At 60.9% G+C, this 19,022-nt stretch overlaps 2 protein-coding genes across 3 annotated transcripts; one reads left to right on the forward strand and one right to left on the reverse strand.

Annotated features, from left to right (window-relative positions):
• The first annotated feature begins 3,535 nt into the window (after nucleotides 1-3,535).
• Nucleotides 3,536-4,371, forward strand: NRSN2 (neurensin 2). The gene is made up of 2 exons (XM_059827397.1): nucleotides 3,536-3,883; nucleotides 3,988-4,371. Exons 1-2 carry the CDS (start codon nucleotides 3,536-3,538, stop codon nucleotides 4,369-4,371), a joined length of 732 nt encoding a protein of 243 aa, XP_059683380.1.
• Nucleotides 4,372-9,128: 4,757 nt separating this feature from the next.
• Nucleotides 9,129-18,319, reverse strand: TBC1D20 (TBC1 domain family member 20). Of its 2 annotated transcripts, none has more exons than XM_059827138.1 (8): nucleotides 18,277-18,319; nucleotides 15,509-15,694; nucleotides 14,476-14,556; nucleotides 12,791-12,977; nucleotides 11,867-11,968; nucleotides 10,821-10,962; nucleotides 9,942-10,126; nucleotides 9,129-9,812 (listed from the first exon to the last, which is right to left on the reverse strand). In XM_059827138.1, exons 1-8 carry the CDS (start codon nucleotides 18,317-18,319, stop codon nucleotides 9,557-9,559), a joined length of 1,182 nt encoding a protein of 393 aa, XP_059683121.1. In that variant the 3' UTR covers nucleotides 9,129-9,556. The 2 variants fall into 2 exon arrangements, with proteins under 2 accessions (XP_059683121.1, XP_059683120.1); XM_059827137.1 differs by lacking the exon at nucleotides 18,277-18,319 and adding an exon at nucleotides 16,467-16,521 and having other exon boundaries at nucleotides 14,476-14,559.
• Between the last annotated feature and the right edge of the window lie 703 nt (nucleotides 18,320-19,022).

The raw sequence follows: 19,022 nt of genomic DNA on the forward strand, positions 1-19,022 counted from the left end.
GGACGCCTCCCTGACGGCCAGCCATGCCATCAGCATTGTAGATGTGTCGGTGTGTAGCGGTAGCTGTGCGTGTGTGTGTCGGCGTTGCGTTAGCCACGGTGTTTCAGTAGCCCCGGTGCGGGTGCCAGCCTGCGGAGGCAGGCGGGCGTCACGCATCAGACACGTGTTCCCCGTATAGAGCGCGTCCCCGTCCCTGGCCCCCCCCGGCCGTTCCCCCCCGGACCCAGCCCCACCCAAGCTGGAAAAGCCAAATAAGCGCCGGGCCAGCCACGACGCCGGCAGCCTGCTCCCGCCTTGCTGCCACCCGGGGGGGGGGATCTGCCTTCCCACCCCCGGGCAGCCCGCTGCCAGGAGCACCCCAAGAGCCCTCCCATGCGTGAGCCGGGTTTGGGGTTCCCGTGGGGTCCTGCGGCCCCGGGGCTCTCCGACGCGCACAGATCTCGCCCAGCACCTCGGTGCCTTCTTGGGGCGTGCGGCCGCCACGTGCCGTGCGTCGCCCCTGGGCCGGGGCGCTCCCTCCACGGACTGTCAGGCGAAACGTTTCCTCAGGAGCAGGTTCTGGGTCAGCGCCAGAACCGGAGCCAGAGCCGGGGCCCCCCCCTGCTCCGGCCACAAGCACAACACCATCCGCTTCGTCCCCGTCCCCCGCCCACCCCGTCCCCCTCCTGCCCCCTCCTCGAGACTCGCTGGGTGTATTTGTCGGGGGAGAACTGTTGTGGACAGTGGTGGATTTTCTGTGCCGTGTGGTTGTAGTGCTTAGAGACCCCCCCAGCGTGCGGCCCCCTCCCGCTGCGCTCCCCGCTGCCCGGTGCTGGCTGGCATGCGTGTGCGAGCGTGTGTGCGTGCGCGTGTGACATCCCGTCATCACTAGAGACAAAGCTAATAATAATAATAATAATAATAAATGAATAATAAAAATAAACCAAACCTCTCTCAGGAAGAAGCCGCCCCGGCGGCGGCCGAGCGGGCCGGGGGCCCCCAGAGCTGGCGGGGCCCCAGCGCAGCCTGCGGACGGGCGCCAGCGCTCGGGGTCACCTTTGTAGTGTTGTGTTAGTGAAGGGTTCCTGTATCTGTTGTCTTGGAGAAATAGGCTTTTCGCTGAGGGGCAGCCCCGGCCCATCCCGGAGGCTGCGAAGCGGCCGGCTCCGGCTCTGCGGAAGCTCGGCTAACGGTTATCCTGACTGTTGTGACTATGGAATAAAGTGTGTTGGTCTACTGCCCATGGCTCTGGCTCCTCCTGCGCCGCCTTGCTCCTCCCAGGGGGTTGCGGGGCTCCCAGGGGGATGTGGGGTTCCCAGTGGCCCGGGCACGTCAGCTTCCCCCCCCAGCCCGTGGGCTCCCACCCTGAGCCCTGGTTCCCGTGGGCTCCCACACCGCCCGTCCCCTGGGGAGGGTTCACCCTCACCGGCCAGAGCGGGCTGGGTGCCCCCCGGCAGCAGTGCCACGCTGGTGGGGGCTGCGAGCGTGTGTGTGTGTGTGTGCACATATGTGCGTGCATGTGCATCTCCCTGCATGTGTGTAAGCACCTGCTTGGTGGGCAGTGTGTGTGCTTGCACCCTGTGCGTGTGCATGCACCCCGTGTGTGTGCGTGCCGGCTGTACACGTGTGCACAGTCCGTGTGCGTGGTGTGTGGATGCAGAGCATGTGTGTGCACATGCATGTGCTGTGTGTGCTCCATGTGTGCACTCCTGTGCCGTGCGCTGTGCACGCGTGTGCTGTGCCTGCTCTGTGCACACGCAGCCCCACGGCACCGTCAGCTCCACCGGGGGGGGGCAGCCCTGGTGGCAGGGGGCACTAATCCGGCCCCGCAGGAGGGCCCGGGGGGGGCTACGGGGGGCACATGCTGCTGGCGTCACCCACCCCCCCCCCAGTCCGCCCGCAGCTGTTGCCATGGCAACAAGGGGAGCCTGGAGCATCCCCGGGTACCACTGGCCCCTGCCCTGCACGATGCTGGGGACCTGGCTGTCCCCAGGCAGGGTGTAGGTGTCTGGGGGGGTGGCTGTGCTGCAGTGACCCCCCCCAGCCCCATGGGAGCGCAGGGCTGCACCCGCTCTGGGACAGCACCCAGCACCGCCCTGGGCCCTGGGGCGCCCCAGCTGCAATGCTGAAACCGCGGGGCGCAGCGATGCCCTGGCATGGTGGCACAGCAGCGCCCGGCCACAGGACACTGCCTGGCTCGGCCAGGAGCAGGGAGGCCCCTGGCTCTGGCTTGGCCGTGGTCCCGGCTCGCCGGCCATCGCTGCGGCCCTCCTGACCTCGCCGTGGGCCGGGGCCACGTGGTGCCCGGTGTCCGGCACTGCCTGCGCAGGCACGTGCACACGTGGCCGCCACGGGCCCGGCTCTGAGTCACGCACAGCGGCTGCACGCAGCATCTCGCCGGCTCCGCAGGCAGCGGCGGATCCCGGCCTCGCAGCAGGGACCCGCTCTGCCCGCTCCCCGGCGCGGCCCCCCCGCCATCCCCACCCCCAGTCCCTGGGAGCAGGACGGTGCCGGGGCTGTGCTGAAGCTGGGGGCTGGCTGCCCACCCGTGGACGGTGCCGTGGGATCCCGCCCGGACACAAGGACAGCAGAGGGACTGCTGTCGGTGACAGCACCGGGACGGGGAAGGATGTGCTAAGGCCTCTGTCCCCCCAGAGGTAAGCGGGGAGCAGGCAGGGCTGGGGGGGCGGGGGGGCAGGGGTGAGCCTGTGTGGGGACACGGGGGGGATGCAGGATGAGGGCAGCCTGGGGGGGGACAAAGCAATGGACACCAGGGGTGCACCAGTGTGGTCCCCAGGCTGAGGCCCCCCAAACCGTGGCAGCAGCGGGCTGGGCCCCCCCCAGACCCCTGTATGTAAGAAGGGATGGAGGGACAAGCATGTCCCCAGTTCTGGGGACACCCAGGCTGGGGCAAGGGGCTGGGGGACAGCCGGTCCCGCGGGCAGCGCGTTCCCCCTGCGAGGCCTCTCCGGCGCAGGGCTTTGTTCAGTGCCGCAGCCGGCACCGAAGGGGTCCCGGTCCCCCCCCCTCCTCTGGGCTGGCATTTCCACACACATCCCTCCTGCACCCGCACCCGTGGGCTGCGCCCTGGCCAGGGCTGAGCTGGCAGTTCCCATGGCAATGCCCCATCCCTCGATGTGGTGGCCATGTCCCCGTGTCCCCGCAAGGCAGCGGCCCCTTGGCCACCCCAAAGGTGGCCGCATCCCTCCCCGCCACCGCTCCTCCTTCCCCATCGCCGGCGATTGGGTGGCTGCGGATGGCCTGATGTCGGGCCTGATCCTGCCAACACGGTGGCGGGGGCCGTGCTGGGGCTGTGCCGGCTCTGGATCCGGCCCAGGACGGGCAGGTTCCCGCGGTGCAGGGTGGGTTCCCTTCCTCCATCCCCTGTGGAAGCCCCACTGGGATAAGCCAGCGATGCTCTCGGTCACCCCGAGGATGTGGCCTTGGCCTCGCTGCCCCGGCTGGGTCCTGGTGGCCAAGACAGAGCCCTGCAGGTGGGGGGGGGCAGCTCTTGGGGTCCCTCTTGGTGTTCCCCAAAACAGGCAATGACCCTTCCATGGGGGGGTGCATCCAGCAAAGTGCCCTGTCCCCGCCCCTGCACCCCAGGGTGAGGGCAGGACCCGACTCAGCCTTGCGGGTGCTGCAGATGCAGGGGGGGAGTGGCTGTGGGTCCCAGGGTCCCGTCGCGCTCCCCACGGCCCGGCCCCCCCTGTGCCCCCCAGGCCCGATGCCTGCCCATGAGCCGGATTGCAGCTGCGGCCGCGGGCCCAGCGTGGCGCAGGGGAAGTGGTACGGGGTCCGCTCCTACCTCCACCTCTTCTATGAGGACTGCACAGGGGCCAGCCCCGATGGGGACAGGGATGGGTCCTCGCCCCATGGAGCCTGGGCTCCCCTCATCTGGAAGGTAAGAGTCCCCCAAAACCCTTCCTCCCCCTGGGGATGCACCCCCCTGCCCGCACCCTGCGTGGGGTGCATCCCGCCATGGCATTTGGGTGGCTCTGTCCCCAGGTGAGCCTCTCCACGGGGACCCTGTTCCTGCTCGTGGGGGCCGCTGCGCTTGCTGCCGGCTCCCTGGTGCCCCCGAAGCTGGAGGGGATCGGGGAGGAGGAGTTCGTTGTGCTGGACGTGCAGGCGGTGCGGTACAACCACGCACTGGGGACGTGCCGGCTGGTGGGCATGGCGCTGTGCGTGGCAGCCGGGGCGCTGGGCACCGTCGGGCTCCTCTCCTGCGCGCTGGCCCCGCGCCGCCCCTGGGAAGAGGAGCAGCAGCTCTCGCCCATCCAGTGTGGCAGCCCCTCACCGCGGCCCCCCGCCGCCTTCACCGTGGCAGGGATGGTGGTGCCCTTCGGCATCTCCCGTGTTCACAGCGTCCAGCCCCAGCGGGACACCTGAGGCCAGGAAGGTGACGGGTGATGCCCAGCATGGGACCAAGCCATGCTGCACCCCGGGAGCCGGCTGGATCACCTGGAGCTGGTTTGCGGTGAGCACTGCGGAGCATCCGGCTCAGTCCCGGCACGGCCACCACGTCCCGCTGTCCCCCCACCCTGTGGCCCCTGCAGCCGCGCTTCCACAGCTGCTGCTGCTGCCACCACTCAGTAAAGATGCCGAGAAACCCCTTCGCTGGCGGCTCGGTGGCTGTTGCTGTGTCTGTGTCAGGAACCCGCAAGCGCCGGGTTTCGCCTGGCGGCCACCGCCGCTCCCCACCGCTGGCAGCACCTCATTCCGTTCGGCATGGAACCAGATCAGAACCCGGGAACGAAACCATTTGGCCCAATTTCCCCCTCGGAGGCTGCTGAGGTCGTTGTTGGTGGCTGAGCATGGCAGCGGGCACCTGGGGGGGGCACAAGGGGCACGGTGTATGGGGGCACACGCAGGGCACATGGAGCCATGTGCCCTCTCCTGCCAGCCCGGCGCAGCCCCATGCACCACCTGCCTTGGCCACCAACATCTCAGCTCCCCTGGGACGCCCCTGCACCCCGGGGTGCTGCTGCGTCTCGGTGGGAGGGTCCTCGCTGCACCGCTGGGCCGTGCTCAGGGACCAGTGTCACTCTGGGAGCAGAGACCACCTGGAGCCCCTGGGGCCATCGCTGCTGCTTGCCCGGGGGCTGCTGGCGCTCCCCAGTGCCGGGAGGCTCCTGTCCCACGTCTCCCCGAGGCCAGGACCCACGCCAGGGCCTTGCGTCACCCCACAGCAACCCATGTGTTGCAATATGTAGGTGTTGTGCAGCACACCCGGCATGTGCGGCCCTGGGGGCACCCACCCACTGCCGGCACAGGCCGGCTGCAGCGGGCACCATGGGGGTGCCAGGGCCCCAAACTCCGCTTCCCATTCCCTCGGCTTGGCCCTATGTCCTCGAGAAAGCCAAGCTGCTCCTGCCGACTGGCACGGCTGGTGGCCTGGCACACTGGCACATCCCCGCGCTGCCTCCCGCAGCATCAGGACGAGAGCATGACCATGCCGCGGCAGAGCCAGGGTGGAAGGACCTGGCTGGTGGCACCCAGCAGCTCCTCCAGTAGCCCTGGGCTGGAGCTGGTGACACCGGCCAGGCTCAGGCACAGCTGTCCCCTCAGCCGGGGACCAGGGTGGGAGGACGAGGGGGGTGCTGATACAGGGTGATGCATGAGGAGGGTGGTGGGGCAGGCAGGCAGGGGAGCCGGGCCAGCCCGGGATGTTGCAATTGGGCTGACAGTGGTATGAGCCACTGCAGGGAGGGACAGGGCAGGATGGGAGCGGGCAGCTGCCAAGCCCAGCCCGGATCCAGCCTGGAGGAAGTGGCTGGAGGAGCCCCAGGACAGCCCTGAGTGGCGAGGCCGGAGCCCCTGCGCCCCCAGCCCCATCTGCGGTGACGCCCAGCTGCCGGCTGTGGGACAGGGGCTGCTCCTGCTGTGCCGTGCATGGTTCCACCGAGGCAGAGTACAGCTGCCAGGTACGGGTGCCCTGCACCCTCCGGCGTGGGCAACCGCTCCTGGAGGAGGATGGGGAGGAAGAGCTGCACACCTAAGTGCCCGGAGGTGCCGGTGAGCAGGAGAGGAAGAGGAGGGCTCCAGGGCCTGAGAGCGCAGCTGGTGGCTGTGGCAGGATGTGGCCACCTGGACTGGGATGCTGCTGGGAGGGCTCCGTGTGTGCCATCAGCTCCGGGTGCCCGACCCCGTGCCCTCGGGGAACTGTGCCGCCAGCAAAGCTGTGACAGCTGGGAGCAGGCACAGGGGGGTCAGACACAGCCACGGCCCCCACCCTCGGCAGGGTGCTGAGCTGTGTCAAGCTGTACCGAGCTGCGCCCAGCCCGCACCTGCACAGCGTGCCAGGCTGCACCCACACAAAAGCACCTGGGAGGGACCCGGCTATTTCCACAGATCACCATTTCCCTGTTTGTGCTCTTTTTGGGTAAATAAAAGACGTGCGACATTTCCTCATGGGCTGTTCTCGGCGCTGAGTCCCAAACAGGCTGCAGCTGCCCGGCCCTAGGCCTGGCTGTGCCCGGGAAGGGCTCGGTGCAGCAGCTCTGTGCCGCAGGCGAGGGACCCCGGCAGGCAGTTTAACCGCTGGGCTCGCTGCCTGGGCCCCAGGCAGGGCACCCGTGCCGGCAGCGTGCCAGAGCTGGGCAGCGCATTAACACAGTAACGAAGGCACATGGTGCCAGGAGCGGTGCTGTGCTGGCTCTCCAGCCTCCCCTCCGCTGTAAAACCTCAGCCCTCCCTGCCCTCTGCCACCCAAAACCCTGCTGCGCCCCCAGCAGCGCCCCCACACCCTGCGTGTCCCTCCCAAAGGGCTTTGAGCACTGTTGAGAAAATCGTTCCCGCAGAAGAAGCCACAGGGAACTAAAAATAGCCCCTGCCCGATCTGGAAAACACGTCCGCCAGCCTCGTGCCACCCAGTGAAGCCCGTCCCCGGCCCGGGGAAGGTGGCAGCATCACCCTGGCTCAGTGGAGCGTGCCCGGCTGCTGGAGGCTGCACGGGGAAAGCGGCGACAGCCAGGCCTCTGCCGATGGGCACCATGCCCGGGAATCTCCCCCCGCAGCCGGGCGCCCGGCCCGGGGTGCAAAAGGGGCCGGGAGGTCAGGCTATTTACAGCCCTGCTCTGCCCACCATGCCGCTGACGGGGAGGGGACACCCTGGAGAGCCGACGGCACGTGCAAGTCCTGGCGTTTAACCAAAGGTAGGCAGATGGACAGAGAACAGCAACGGGGGCACGCAAGCGCTGTTTGGCTCCGCTCTGGCTCCTCTTCCCCCAGGGCTGCCAGGCGTGAGGCCACACGGGTCGGTGACTGCAGGGCTGGCCATGGATGTGCCAGCTCTGGGCCACGGGGTGCTACAAGAGCAGATCTGGCATCCCCGGCCCCACGCCACAGTCCCTGCCGGCACAAAGGGAGGGAAGAGAGCGTGTTTAGTAACTGTTTATTTTACAGTTATAGGGTTTGTACAAATCTGCATTTACATGAGTATGTATAAGTCTTTGTACAGAGTAACTGAAGCACCCGAAGCGACTGTCTCCACCCAGGCCCTTCCTCTCCTTGGGGACAACGCAAGAACTAAAGTGCATCATGGCCAGAGAGTGGGGGGCCACAGGGGCTTCCCCCCGGGGGTGCTCCAGCCATCCCCTCTTTCGGGGCAGTGGGGGAGCGTACAGAGGGGTCCCGGGACCTCTGGCAGCACCCTCAGGTCACGACAGACTCTCCTGCACCACGAGTTTCTAAAGTGCTAAATCACCCTGCCCTCCGCCCTGCGCCGCTGCTGCCCCGGGGAGGTGCTGAGGGCCAGGAACAGGCTCTGCCTCCAACCGCGCTGCGAGAGGAGACCTGCGAGCAGCCCCCGGCTCTCACCAGCGGCGCCGAAGCCCTGGCACAAGCCAGCCACTGGCACCAGCGAGCGGCAGAGGGAACGGGTCTCGCTGCCCTGCCTCTGCGACAGCAGATTCACACACTCCTGATTTCAGCCTGCACATGCAAAGGAAACTCCTCTGCTCAGAGCTTTATACAAACACGTGTCAGGCATGACAACTGCCCGCACGGCCTCTGGCCAGCCTGACAGTCAGAAAGGCAGGGCCCCTCCGACACTGAGGGCTCGCGGGGCAACCCAGAACTTACCCAGAGGCGGTTAAGAACCGACAGGCAGGGGGTTGGGACAGGAGGGTGCTGAGCTTTGCAGGGCATGAGTTTTCTTCTCTATCCTGAAATCCGTAACTCTTCAATCAACACCTAATTTTCAGGTGTGCAGCCCCTGGGCACGGCACAGATGGCTTTGGGCACAACACAGCAATGGCGGGGGAGCTGGGTGGGAGCTGTAAGGGACAGGTAAGGGCACTTGCGGGAGGTTTAGCAGCTCAGGGGAGAGGTAGAGGCATATACAGTCCATTAGCTTTGTCTCAGTGGGACAGTGAGTTGTCTAGAAGGATTCGCTGCTTAGCTTGGAGGGCAGGGATCGCTGGGACTGTTAACAGGACTGGGTGGGGAAACGGGTGCTACACAGGGGTTGGGGGTGGCCTACCTGGGAAACTCCCTCACTTGTGTTATTCTGAGGGGTGACACTGAAGTCTGAGAGGCTCGTGGGGGAGATTTAAGACAGGCTTCCTACCGCAATGACTTGTGTCCTGTGCAAACTGTTTCACAAGGTGGAAAAAGCCTTTCTCCGCTTTAAAGCTTGCTTCCAGAGCTGTAGAAGTCTGCAACGGGTGTTTCTGGCACCACTAACTCTTGTGGTGACGCGATCTGGCACATGACAGCACATACCTCAGGCAAGGCGAGCGACACTCATCTCTCACCTCGTGACCCGAGATATGACCGCACTACTGCCAGCGAAAAAGCCCCAGAGACTGAGAACTAAGCTCCCTCCGGCTGTCCCATCGGTCTGCTCCTGTCCCCCACCCTTCCCTCCTGCAAACAGATCAGGCTGTAAGGATGAGGAAGCAAAAGGAGCCAGGGAGTGTTACACGCTGGAGACAACCTCAACGGCAGGGCGCTGGCAGCGGTTTGTGAAAGGTTTGTCTCTACTCGGAGGTTGTCTATAGGAAAGGGAAGGGTCGGACCACTGGTGAAGCTGAACGCAGACGGCGCGGCACGCTGGCAGCCTGCAGATGGGAGTGATGCAGAGCCAGAGCGCTGCCCGGTTTCTCAGGAGTGTAACAGCCCCTCGCCCCCCCACCCTCCACACACCCAGGCCAAACCCTGCCTTAAGCTCTCCTCCAGGCAAGGATCTGCCTTCGCTCACACTAATTATCCCCAACAGAAAAGACGGGATCGTTTCGGCATAGCCCACACACGGGTCTCCACTTGTGCAGTCACCTGTGCGCAACCTGAAGAGCGTGACTAATCCGTACCTCTGTTCCTCACGAGACAGCGGCGGTGCCCACCTGCTCACCCCTGCACGGGGAGGAAAGAACGAGGTGAGCGTCGGTGTGGGGAACAATCCTGCTGGGCTGGTTCCCATCAGTCTCTGTTGCAAAGGCCAAAAGCGTCACTGGACGCAGCAAGAATAAAAAATAATCTTCAGAGAGGTCGTTTCCAGACACGTCCATTCATCAAACATCACCCCTTCCTACCAGGGAAGGGCGCGGTGACAGGGAATGCCCTTCCTCTGGCTTCAGGGGAAAATCTGCAGTTCAAACTTGGGTGCCCACTCCAGCGCGCTCTTCACCACGGCCAGGGCAGCTGCTCCCAGCGCGACTGTCAGCCCCATCACCGCCAGCTTGACAAAGCGGTTGGTCCTTGGCTTTGTCAAGATGGATTTTGTCCGCTCCTCCCCTCGGAGCCGCTCCCTGAAGCGCTGCCTCAACACAGTGTCTGGTCTCTGCTGCACTGACGCCAACTCAAAGTCCTTAAAAGTGGAAGCGGCAGTTCTGCAAAGAGAAGAAACTGGTCAAGGAGTGTCCCCGACTCACCTTTGGGACCAGCCTCCTGCCAGGGAGGAAGATCTTCATGAGGAAGCAAGACTTGGCAAGGGGATTAGAGAACATGTGGGCACTCACCGTTCAGCCTGCTGCTGAGCTGCCTCCCTGGCAAGTTCGGATGGTGGGAACTGGACAAAAAGGTCCCCGGCTCTACTGATCAGAGTCTCGTAAGGAAGGTCCTGTGGGATCTGGGACAGCAGGTGGTGGACAGAGGCCATGTCGCACTCACAGTCCAGAACCTCCTGCTCCCGGTACAGCACGATCTGCAGAGAGAAGCGAGAGCACTGAGGACAGCTGGGGCAGCGGGGATGACTCCTTGTCACTTGCTGGCACTCACTTCAGAGCTAGAAGAGAAAAACATTTTGCTTCCAGCTGAAAGACCTGCCCTTCCTCAAGGGGACACACTGCACTGAAGCACTACCCATCTGGGAGGAGAAATGCCAAACCCTCCCTGAAACTCGAGGCTTCATGAGTACTTATGTCTGTCTTCTGAGCAGACCCTGCTATTGGCAGGTCAGAGATGCGGGCAGAACCCCAGCAGGGCTTGACTCTGCGGCTTGCCCTCAAACAGAGATTTGTTTGGACCCCCCATAGGAGAAAGGGCAGATGGACGCACAGCGCAGGGCTGCCCCCAGCCAGCCAGGCTCCCCAGCACCCGAGCAAGTGCCCAGCAGCAGAGCCAGCACATGAAAGCAAATAAAAACACCAGGTCACACTGCCTCCACGGCACTGAACTAGAACAGCCTGAAGATCTGGACACACCCAGGCTGCATCGAACAATCCTGGATGCCACCTGCCCTCCACCACTGCCAAGGACATCACTGGCCTTGAGTGGGGGGCCCTGGAGAGCCAGGGACAGCAGCAGCACTGGGTTTGCCAGCCCATCTCTGCAGCCCCAAACCACGGGCACCTCACAATGGTTCCATTAATCCCTGTACCATTCCAACCAATACCTACCACAGCAGCAAAATAAATGGGCATCAGTGGATGGCAAGCCAGGAAGAAGTCATATAATCGCACAACGTGCCTGAAGTCAGACAAAACGTGCCCGAACCAGGTGATCAGCCAGCTGAGAGCAAAGATGGTTCCCACCTCCGCACTGCACAGAGAGAAAGTGCTGTTAGCTCAGCCGCTGCCAGCAGCTTGGAAACAGTGCTGAAATACTCCTGGGTGATCCCTACGCCGCACCTCCGTGCTGGGAAGGGGAGACAGATCTGGCTATTGGCAGAGCATTCAGAGCTCAGTCCACATCCATGAACTGCACTTTTGATACAACCCCAAGGCAAAGTACTACTCATTTCACATCCAGTGGGGTCCACACTAGAGGTCCAAATGGTCTGCTTTCAGGAGAACCTGAACATGTGAGGTACCATGTTACTGTCTGGCACGCTGACCTGAAGGACACCTGAAGACAAACAGCAAAGTCAACTTTTCAGATTCCTTTCCACTCTAAAGGCTTACTAACTTCTGGGAGTTTCTAATCAAGCTTGGTACCCAAAGACAGCCTGACCATGAAATGTAACAGAGCCACTTGCCCAGAAAAGGACTCTGGACTGAACCTTCCCACTCTCCTTCCTGCTTCTGCTTTAATCAGCCTGGACTACACTTATGTGTCCCTATTGCAAAACCTGGGAATTATCCCCAGAACTAGCAACAAACTACAGCCAGGTGACACCGGCCACAAAACCGGGCACGTGAAGCAGTTGTGGCAGCTTTGTATGACACCGTCTACAAACCCCAACCTTTCCGATACGGACTGCAGACCACTGGGGTGAAGATGGCACCATGTCAAACCCCTCAAGACAGGCAGCATAGGTTTGCGTTTGCTCGGAAGCAGAGTGCCACATGGCTTTGGACTGTCACCATTAGCTGTGGGTCAGCTCTTGACTCACTCTGAGGAAGCCACTGTGGTGCTGGGGACGTGCTGGTGCAAACGGGCCCATGAACAGTAACATGAGACTGGTAGGGGAAAGCTAGGAGGCTCCGAGCGAATGTCTGCATACCTCTGCATGAAGTCATGCACCTCAGGGTTCACCTGGTCTATGATGGGCATCAGGTAATTTAAAATGTGCTTGGTATTATCCATCGTTGGGTCCATAAAATCCCTGAGGAAAGATTTAAAAAGAAGCTCTGACAAACAACCTCTCCAGGGAGGCAGCCAGAAGGTAAATAAACATACTTGCAATAAACAGCTTTGCTGGCAGGGTGGCCCCCAGCCCCAAGGAATTCTACGTACTTGGGACAGCCCCCTTCCTACCTATCTGGGACATGCAGGGCTGATCCGCACAGAAAATCCAGACCCAGGCAATCATGCTGGTGTCAGGTGACACTTCTTATTTTGCTGCAGTGTACGCGTGAACTGTAAAGCCTTTCCAGCACCCAGAACCTAACTCCCTATCTGGGAGAGGAGGGAGAACCCCTCCAAACCACTCCCCAGCTGAAAGCTTCTTCTCATTTCAGTGCACAAACAGGAAAGTCACTTGGCTTGGCGGCTCAGGACACTGACCGTACAGACCACCCTTTCAGTGCAAAACTGCCCAGGGCTGTATAAGGCAAGTGGGAGGCACTGTGCTGAGCCAGCCCCCAGGAGCCAGAGAGGCCCTGACAGCGGCACAGCCGGCCAGAGCGCTATGAATAATGCATAGGCGTTGGCTTTTTCAACTTCAAGAGATGCTACAAATTAACTGACAGCCTTCAATTATCCCTTCCCCAGAGCACAACTCCCTGCAAAGCCACGTCCTATCGTGTGGTCACGCTGCTCTCTCACAGCATCCATCCCTCTGGGTACGGACATGACAGGCAGCCAGCCTTAACCCAAGGCTCTGCCTTCCAGGCTCCCCTTCCAGGCCAGCCCCATCTGCACAGGTGTCCCCACAGCTTGAGGACACGCAGGCGGCTCCTCTCCCCCAGCCAAGCCCGTTGAGTACCTGAGATGATGCGTCGAGAGCTTTTCCACCAGCGCGGTGGCCAGTCTGTCCCCCACCACCAGGAGGAAGGTGACCACGATGTCATGGTAGCCCTGGTAGTAATGCAGCTGGGGGTTGCGTTTGAGGACGTGGAGGATAATATCGATGAGCTCCTCCTGCAAGCCTTCCCTCTGGTCATCTGGCATCCCTGTGGGGACAGCACCAGGCGGCGGTGGGACGGGCTGCGTCACCTACCAATGCCTGCCACGGGAGTGAGCGCGGTCACAGCGTGCAAGGAGAGGACCTGTGCATTTACCGACCTGCCTGATCCCAAGGGATGTGATGCAAAGGGGAGGGAGGTAAAACTAGCAGAAAAAAATATCCCAAGCCCTAATCCTGCCCCACAAAACTCTGGTGGCCCTGGGGAAGCCAGCTAGTTGTTCTGTTGTTTAATCCTCGGAGCTGCAGTGCCCCTACCTGTGAGGAAGTGACCGTGGGGGATGGGAGCAGGGTTTACTGATATTTGTACAGCGCTGTGAAGAGCGAATTGCACTGCGCATCCAGCACTACTGAGAACGTTGTAATAATTTTTAATTTCCCAGAGGTTCTAGAAAAAAATTAAACAGGACTCATTTTCACAGAAACTGTGCCAACTGCATCAGATTGTGAGGCCTCCATCGCCACAACTTTATATCGGTCCCTTGCTAACAACATGTGTTTAGGGACAGGATGTCACAGGAAAAACATTGTTCCTGCCGTGCACAGCTGCAGACAGTTTCTGGCAGTCCTTGTCAACAGATAAAATGCCCAAAGGCCAAGCAGAAAGTCCCAGCGGAGATCCTGCAATGACAAAGTTCTCCTTTTCCCCTGCTTCACTAATGTGTCTAAAAATAGGCAGGAGGCTGCCATTCAAGGGCAAAAAAATCCGTACAAGCAGACCCTTCAGGAATCAGGCTTGCACACAGTATCCGTGCTCAAAAGAGAATCAGAGTGAATCAACTGTTTACGCAAAATAAAAGCAGCAGAAGGGGGAAGCAGATTCTGTCCAGAAATAACGACTCCTCTGCGGAGTTAGACAGCTGCTGGATTAAATGTTTTATAAATAGCACAACAAGGCACCAGCCACCCATCAGAACTAAACAACTGCAAAACCATTTTGCTTCTAAAGGTTCAAAGTTCTCTTAAATTTGGTGCATGGACCCGATTTTGAGATTGTTTTACACCAGAAATTGTTCTAACCACCGACAAACCTGCCTTCCATGCCCCTGAGCTAGGCTACGGTCTAAAATAAACTGAAGCAAACGGTACATCTCTCAAGCACTCCATCTACCCTACTCTCACCCTGGTCACAACAGGCGAGGGGCACGCAGGATCCGGGCCTCTCTGCGCTGCAACTGTCCGATGGAATCGGTCTGCTGGCAGAGGGGCCCAGCGGGGCAGGGCTAAGTGTAACGTTGGAAGAGCCACATCAAAAACCAGCTGTAGCACAGGCAGCTGAAGGAAACTGATAGCTGGAGAACGGCTCCACTACATGAAGAAGCCCCTGTAAGCTAACAAGGAAAAGGCTTTCTAGCAGTCAGGCTCTCGGAGCAACGGAGCGTCATCTGCTGCAACCCCCCAAGTAAGGTCTGAGCCAGGAGGAGCCCCATGGCACAGACCTAGAGACCTTCTCCCCGCAGAGTGGGAAGAGGCGAATCCCGTCTCACCTGGTGGGAAACGGCGCAGGGATCGCCGCACGTCCAGTAACACTTGCTGGTAATCTTTATTGTCCTCTCGCAGCTCCTTTCCTGCTGAGAAAGAAAGGAATAAGATTAACACCGAGTAGTGCAAAGGTACCGGGAAGAGAGCTGGGCGAGGGAGCCGGGAGAAACCCTGCTGAAGGCAGGAAGATGAGGCTGCACACACAGACACACCACCCCATCGTACGTCCCCTTTTTCATACGTCACACACCAGCCCTGTCCCCTCACTTTCACTGCCACACGTTCTCATGCTAACGGCACTTCAGTGCGAGGAAACAAGAGTATTATTTCTTTAGACAACATATGTTAAAACGCTTAAACTGACACCACTCCCAGCGTTCCTGGAAACATTTGCTCCACAATTTTGATGTGGAATTCAAAGTGTACTCAGCAGCAGCGAGGCACAACATGCTGTGGATATCACGAAGAATAGTTTATTAAATAGAAATAATTCAGAAGAAAATGGCACCCACTGGTAGCTAAGACAGTTAAAACAGAAAAGAAAAGAATTTGCTGGCACACTGAACTATCTATGTGATCACATGAAATTAAATGTTGTCTTCCGGCAGCTCTGATCACCTAACATAATCCAGCTCTTGACTGACGTGGGGAGATGCACACTTCTGAATGGCCACAGTTTCAGGAACAACAAAATTTGTGCTGGGGACAGTGACTGTAAAAGCTACAGGACTTGGAGCTCCTGCATTGCTAAGGTTTAAAAACCATGCAGGTACTTCATCAGGAAGGTAATTTTCCCTGCTTCTGCTTGGACCAAACACCACACGTGCTTTACGCAACAAACTGCTTCACCTACGCCTGGAACAGACACCTCAGAAGGATTTCGGCCAAGCCAGGGCTCAGCACAGCCACCTCCCCATGGCAGCAACAAAAAGGAAGTTTGATACTTTCTGCTGCAGATGAACTTAGGTGCGCCGGCTAAATGGCACAGAGAACACGGAGCCGTTCCTCCAAAGCACCCGAGTCCAGGCTGTTCTGTACCTGGAAGAGGGGGCAGGTCGTCTGTATTAACACTTAGCAGCTTTGGCCACACTTTGCAACGAATCTCATCCGTCAAGAGCCCCCCCTCGCTGATCGCCATCCGCCTGAGCGTGGCCACGTCGATGGGGTCGCTGTTCAGAGCCTGATAAATTTCTGCCACTTTTCTTTTCTTCTTAGAATCAAAGTCTGTAAGAAGATCACAAAGAGGCAAGCTGATAGGCAACGCCAGCACACGGGGGAAAGCAACTCAGATCAGGGGGGCAAAATCCACCCATGGCAATGTCACACACACAATACGAGAGACGACACGGGACAGTTGGCACGCGTCCTGCCAGGACAGACCAGGGATGACCCCAGTAGGTGCCTGTCCCCATCTCCACAGGCTCAGCATTGGGGGCACCTCGCAGGGCACCCCCACTGCTTCCCCATCAATCCCGCTGGTCCCACCCTGGGAGGCAACTGCTGCTCCTCCTGACACAGAAGCTGCCACCCCTGCCCGAACGGGTCCCTCGCCCTCGGCTCCCACACTCCCCAGCAGATCATGGCTCCATTCAGGACTGCGACAGCCGTGCAAAGCCATCCTGCAACTGTTTGCTCTCTGACGCAGCCGCCAGCTGAGGTGTCAAGTGTTTCCTAAGACCAGGACTTCGCGTTCCTACCGACTCCCAGCTAGGCAGCGGCTCCTGGATGCAGCCGTCCTAGGGAGAAGTCTGAGCATTTCCACTGACAGCAACAGTCACAAGAAAGGGCATAATTATACCAGAGGTAACGAATCACAAGCATATTGACTTCTCTCCCAACAAACACAAACTTGTCAGCTATTAGTATACGCACAGGTTAAACAGTATTAAACAAATACCACTGTTTTGTGGAGCACATGAACACGGGGGCAGGTAAGGAAGGGAATAACACACAAAGCACACGGTGTTCTGGTTTCAGATGAGTTAAACACACTTACAGGACACGGAAGTGCTTCCTGGGGAGCTGAGAAGGGACACTGTTTCACACTGCATCGCGGTATTTGCCACCGCTGCCTCACGCGAGGAAGGAGAGAGGCGGCCGAGGGCCACCTGATATCCCACACCGGAGGAGTTACCACTGAGGAGGCTTTGCTGGGCAGCCACGGGGCTGGAGCGCAGGATGAGGCCGCAAATGCTGCCTTTACTTAAAGGCTTTTCTGACAGATCCAACTAACGCTGCTCTCGGGATCCAAACAGGATTCGTTTGATGAGGGACGTGTCTGAATAGGATTTGGGGTGGGAGGAATTAAAACGATCCCGATGGAGAAACAGCTGTTTCCCAACGCCCCACCCTCCCAGCAGCGACCCGGCGAGCGCGTTCCTCTGCCCACGTGGCACCTGTGGCGTCTCGGCGCTGCCCCGGCCCTCTCTCTCCCTGCTCCCGCGGAGCTGCATGCGAGCGCCTGGCTGGAAGCACTGCTTTCTGCAGCGTCTGAACAGGAGACGGCGGGACAACAGGCTGCTCAGACACACAGATGCTAAGTTGATCAAGTGGTGGATGCCGTCCCTTCTCAAAGTACCCTTTTAAAACACTTTCTGGATGAAAACAAGCTGTAACAGCCTACAACAGATCTCCTACTCCCCTCCAAACAACAAGTTCCTCGTAAGGTTAAAGCTTCTAATGCTCACCCAGTCACTACAATTTCTTTTTATTTCCCTTCCCGCCCCTTGTGCAAGCAAAGTTATTTGCACACAAACATGAACCAGCTCCGCTCAGCTGGCCGTTCCCTATCCCCTGCAACACGCAGACTCTGGGCTGTCACATACCGAAGCCTCGGGAAGGAGGAGACAAAGCCTATGGAAGAAGAAACTCCTGTTCACACACAAAGAACTCAAGGAGTAGTACGAAGGGAGGAGCATGTATTGCAGGCTCCTCTTCCAAGATTTACTGGCAAATACCCCAATATTCACACTGTTCAAACGCACACCGGACAATAGCTGCAAGTATTAGAAAAAAATTGTATTTCAAAACCTTTTTTGTGCACCCACAAAACCCTAACCCGCAGCACTTGGAAGGAGAGGCAGAAACACAAGCTCAGAGCGCGGGGGCTTATCGCATTGCACCGCACCTCAAACCGTACCGTCACGGAAGGTCCGCCTGACCGGCCGCCAGTGGATTTTTATTTACCTCTGTGGCCAAAACCAGCGCCTGGAACGGTTCTCACGGACGAGCACCCGAGCACAGCACCCGCCTGCGTGCGGAGAATGCAGACGATCTCCGCGGGCCGAAGAGGGATGACTGGAGCGCGGTTCCCGAGAGGGAAGCAGCCCTGCGTTCCCAACGGCTGAAAGAACGCGCGGGCACCGGCACTTACACAACGCTTCATAAGGCCGGGCCAGCCCCGGCGCTGCTACAGAGCCGGCCCGGTAACTGCCGTGATGGGCGGCCTGGAAAAGCGAAGCCCGGAGAGCTGAAGGGCCCGGCCTCGAGGCAGGCAGCGGCCAAACCGCAGCCCCGGCTGCTCCCCGCCTGCCCGAGCCCGCGGCCTGGCGAAGGAGCCCGCTCCCGCGCCGAGGGACGGTCCCACAGCCGCGGGGGGTGGGCCCCGGCGGAGGGTTCGGGCCCCCGGGACCCCCCGGGCCGGCCCCGCCCGCCTCCCGCCGGGGCGGCTCCGAGCGCAGCGCCGAGCCCCGCCCCGCCGCTAGGGGGCGCCGCCACGCCTGCAGGGGGCGCTCCGGCCCTCGCCCGCCTGAGAGGAACCGGCGCCCCCCGCCCGCCCGCCAGGCTTGGCCCGGCCCAGCCCGTACCGTGGCCGCCGACACCGTTGCGCGGCGGGCTCCGCCGGGCCATGTTCCCGGGCGCTGCGACGCATGCCGGGCCGGTAGACCGGACCGGGACGGGCTGGGGCTCCGCGCTCCCCGCGCCGTCCGGTCCCGTCCCGCCCCCTCCCGCTCCCCCCGCCCCTCCGCCACCGGCGCGCAGGCGGCACGTCACGGCGCCCCACTGCGCAGGCGCAGCTCCTTGAGGCGGATCACGTGGGCAGAAGGGGCGCGGCGCGGCTGCGCATGCGCAGAGCCGAGGGCGCAGCACGTGTTTGTCGCCCCCCCGCGCCCCGGCCCCGCTCCGCGCTGCGACGTTGGTTTCGAGGTTTTTGTTAAAAAACAATCCCCCAAACCTCCACGGCACAGCTTCTTCCCAGGGTGTGGGTGTCAGGGGTGGATACCGCATCCACCCGTCCTGCTGCCACCCCCATAAAACAACACCCTCACAGAAACCCCTCCGAATTCCGTCGCCGAGAGGAGCGGCGAGAGCGCGGCAGCGCCGAGCGCAAGCACCCCGCTTCGCGCGAGGGCTTGCCGCCTCCAGGAACGTCCCTCTGGGCACAGGCTTCTGCGCTTCCTCCTGCCAGGGCTGACGGGCAGCGTGACCAACAGCCGCTGGCGGTCCCCTCTTCCATACGGCTTCTCCGCGTCTTTAGGCTGGGAGGGAGCAGCCCACGCTCCGGTTTGCAAACCTCCCGCACTTGAAATAACAGAAAAAGAACTGGGTTGAA

The sequence above is a fragment of the Gavia stellata genome, chromosome 20 (genome assembly GCF_030936135.1).
Source record: "Gavia stellata isolate bGavSte3 chromosome 20, bGavSte3.hap2, whole genome shotgun sequence".
NCBI classification, from domain to species: Eukaryota; Metazoa; Chordata; class Aves; order Gaviiformes; family Gaviidae; genus Gavia; species Gavia stellata.

Coding starts and splice junctions, on each gene's coding strand:
- TBC1D20 (XM_059827137.1), bottom strand. CDS start 16,521: ATGCAGTGTGAAACAGTGTCCCTTCTCAGCTCCCCAGGAAGCACTTCC. Junction 15,695..16,466: donor AGGAAGCACTTCCGTGTCCT/GTAAGTGTGTTT, acceptor ATCTTCTTACAG/ACTTTGATTCTAAGAAGAAA. Junction 10,127..10,820: donor CCATTTATTTTGCTGCTGTG/GTAGGTATTGGT, acceptor TTCTCTCTGCAG/ATCGTGCTGTACCGGGAGCA.
- NRSN2 (XM_059827397.1), top strand. CDS start 3,536: ATGGGGGGGTGCATCCAGCAAAGTGCCCTGTCCCCGCCCCTGCACCCC. Junction 3,884..3,987: donor GGGCTCCCCTCATCTGGAAG/GTAAGAGTCCCC, acceptor CTCTGTCCCCAG/GTGAGCCTCTCCACGGGGAC.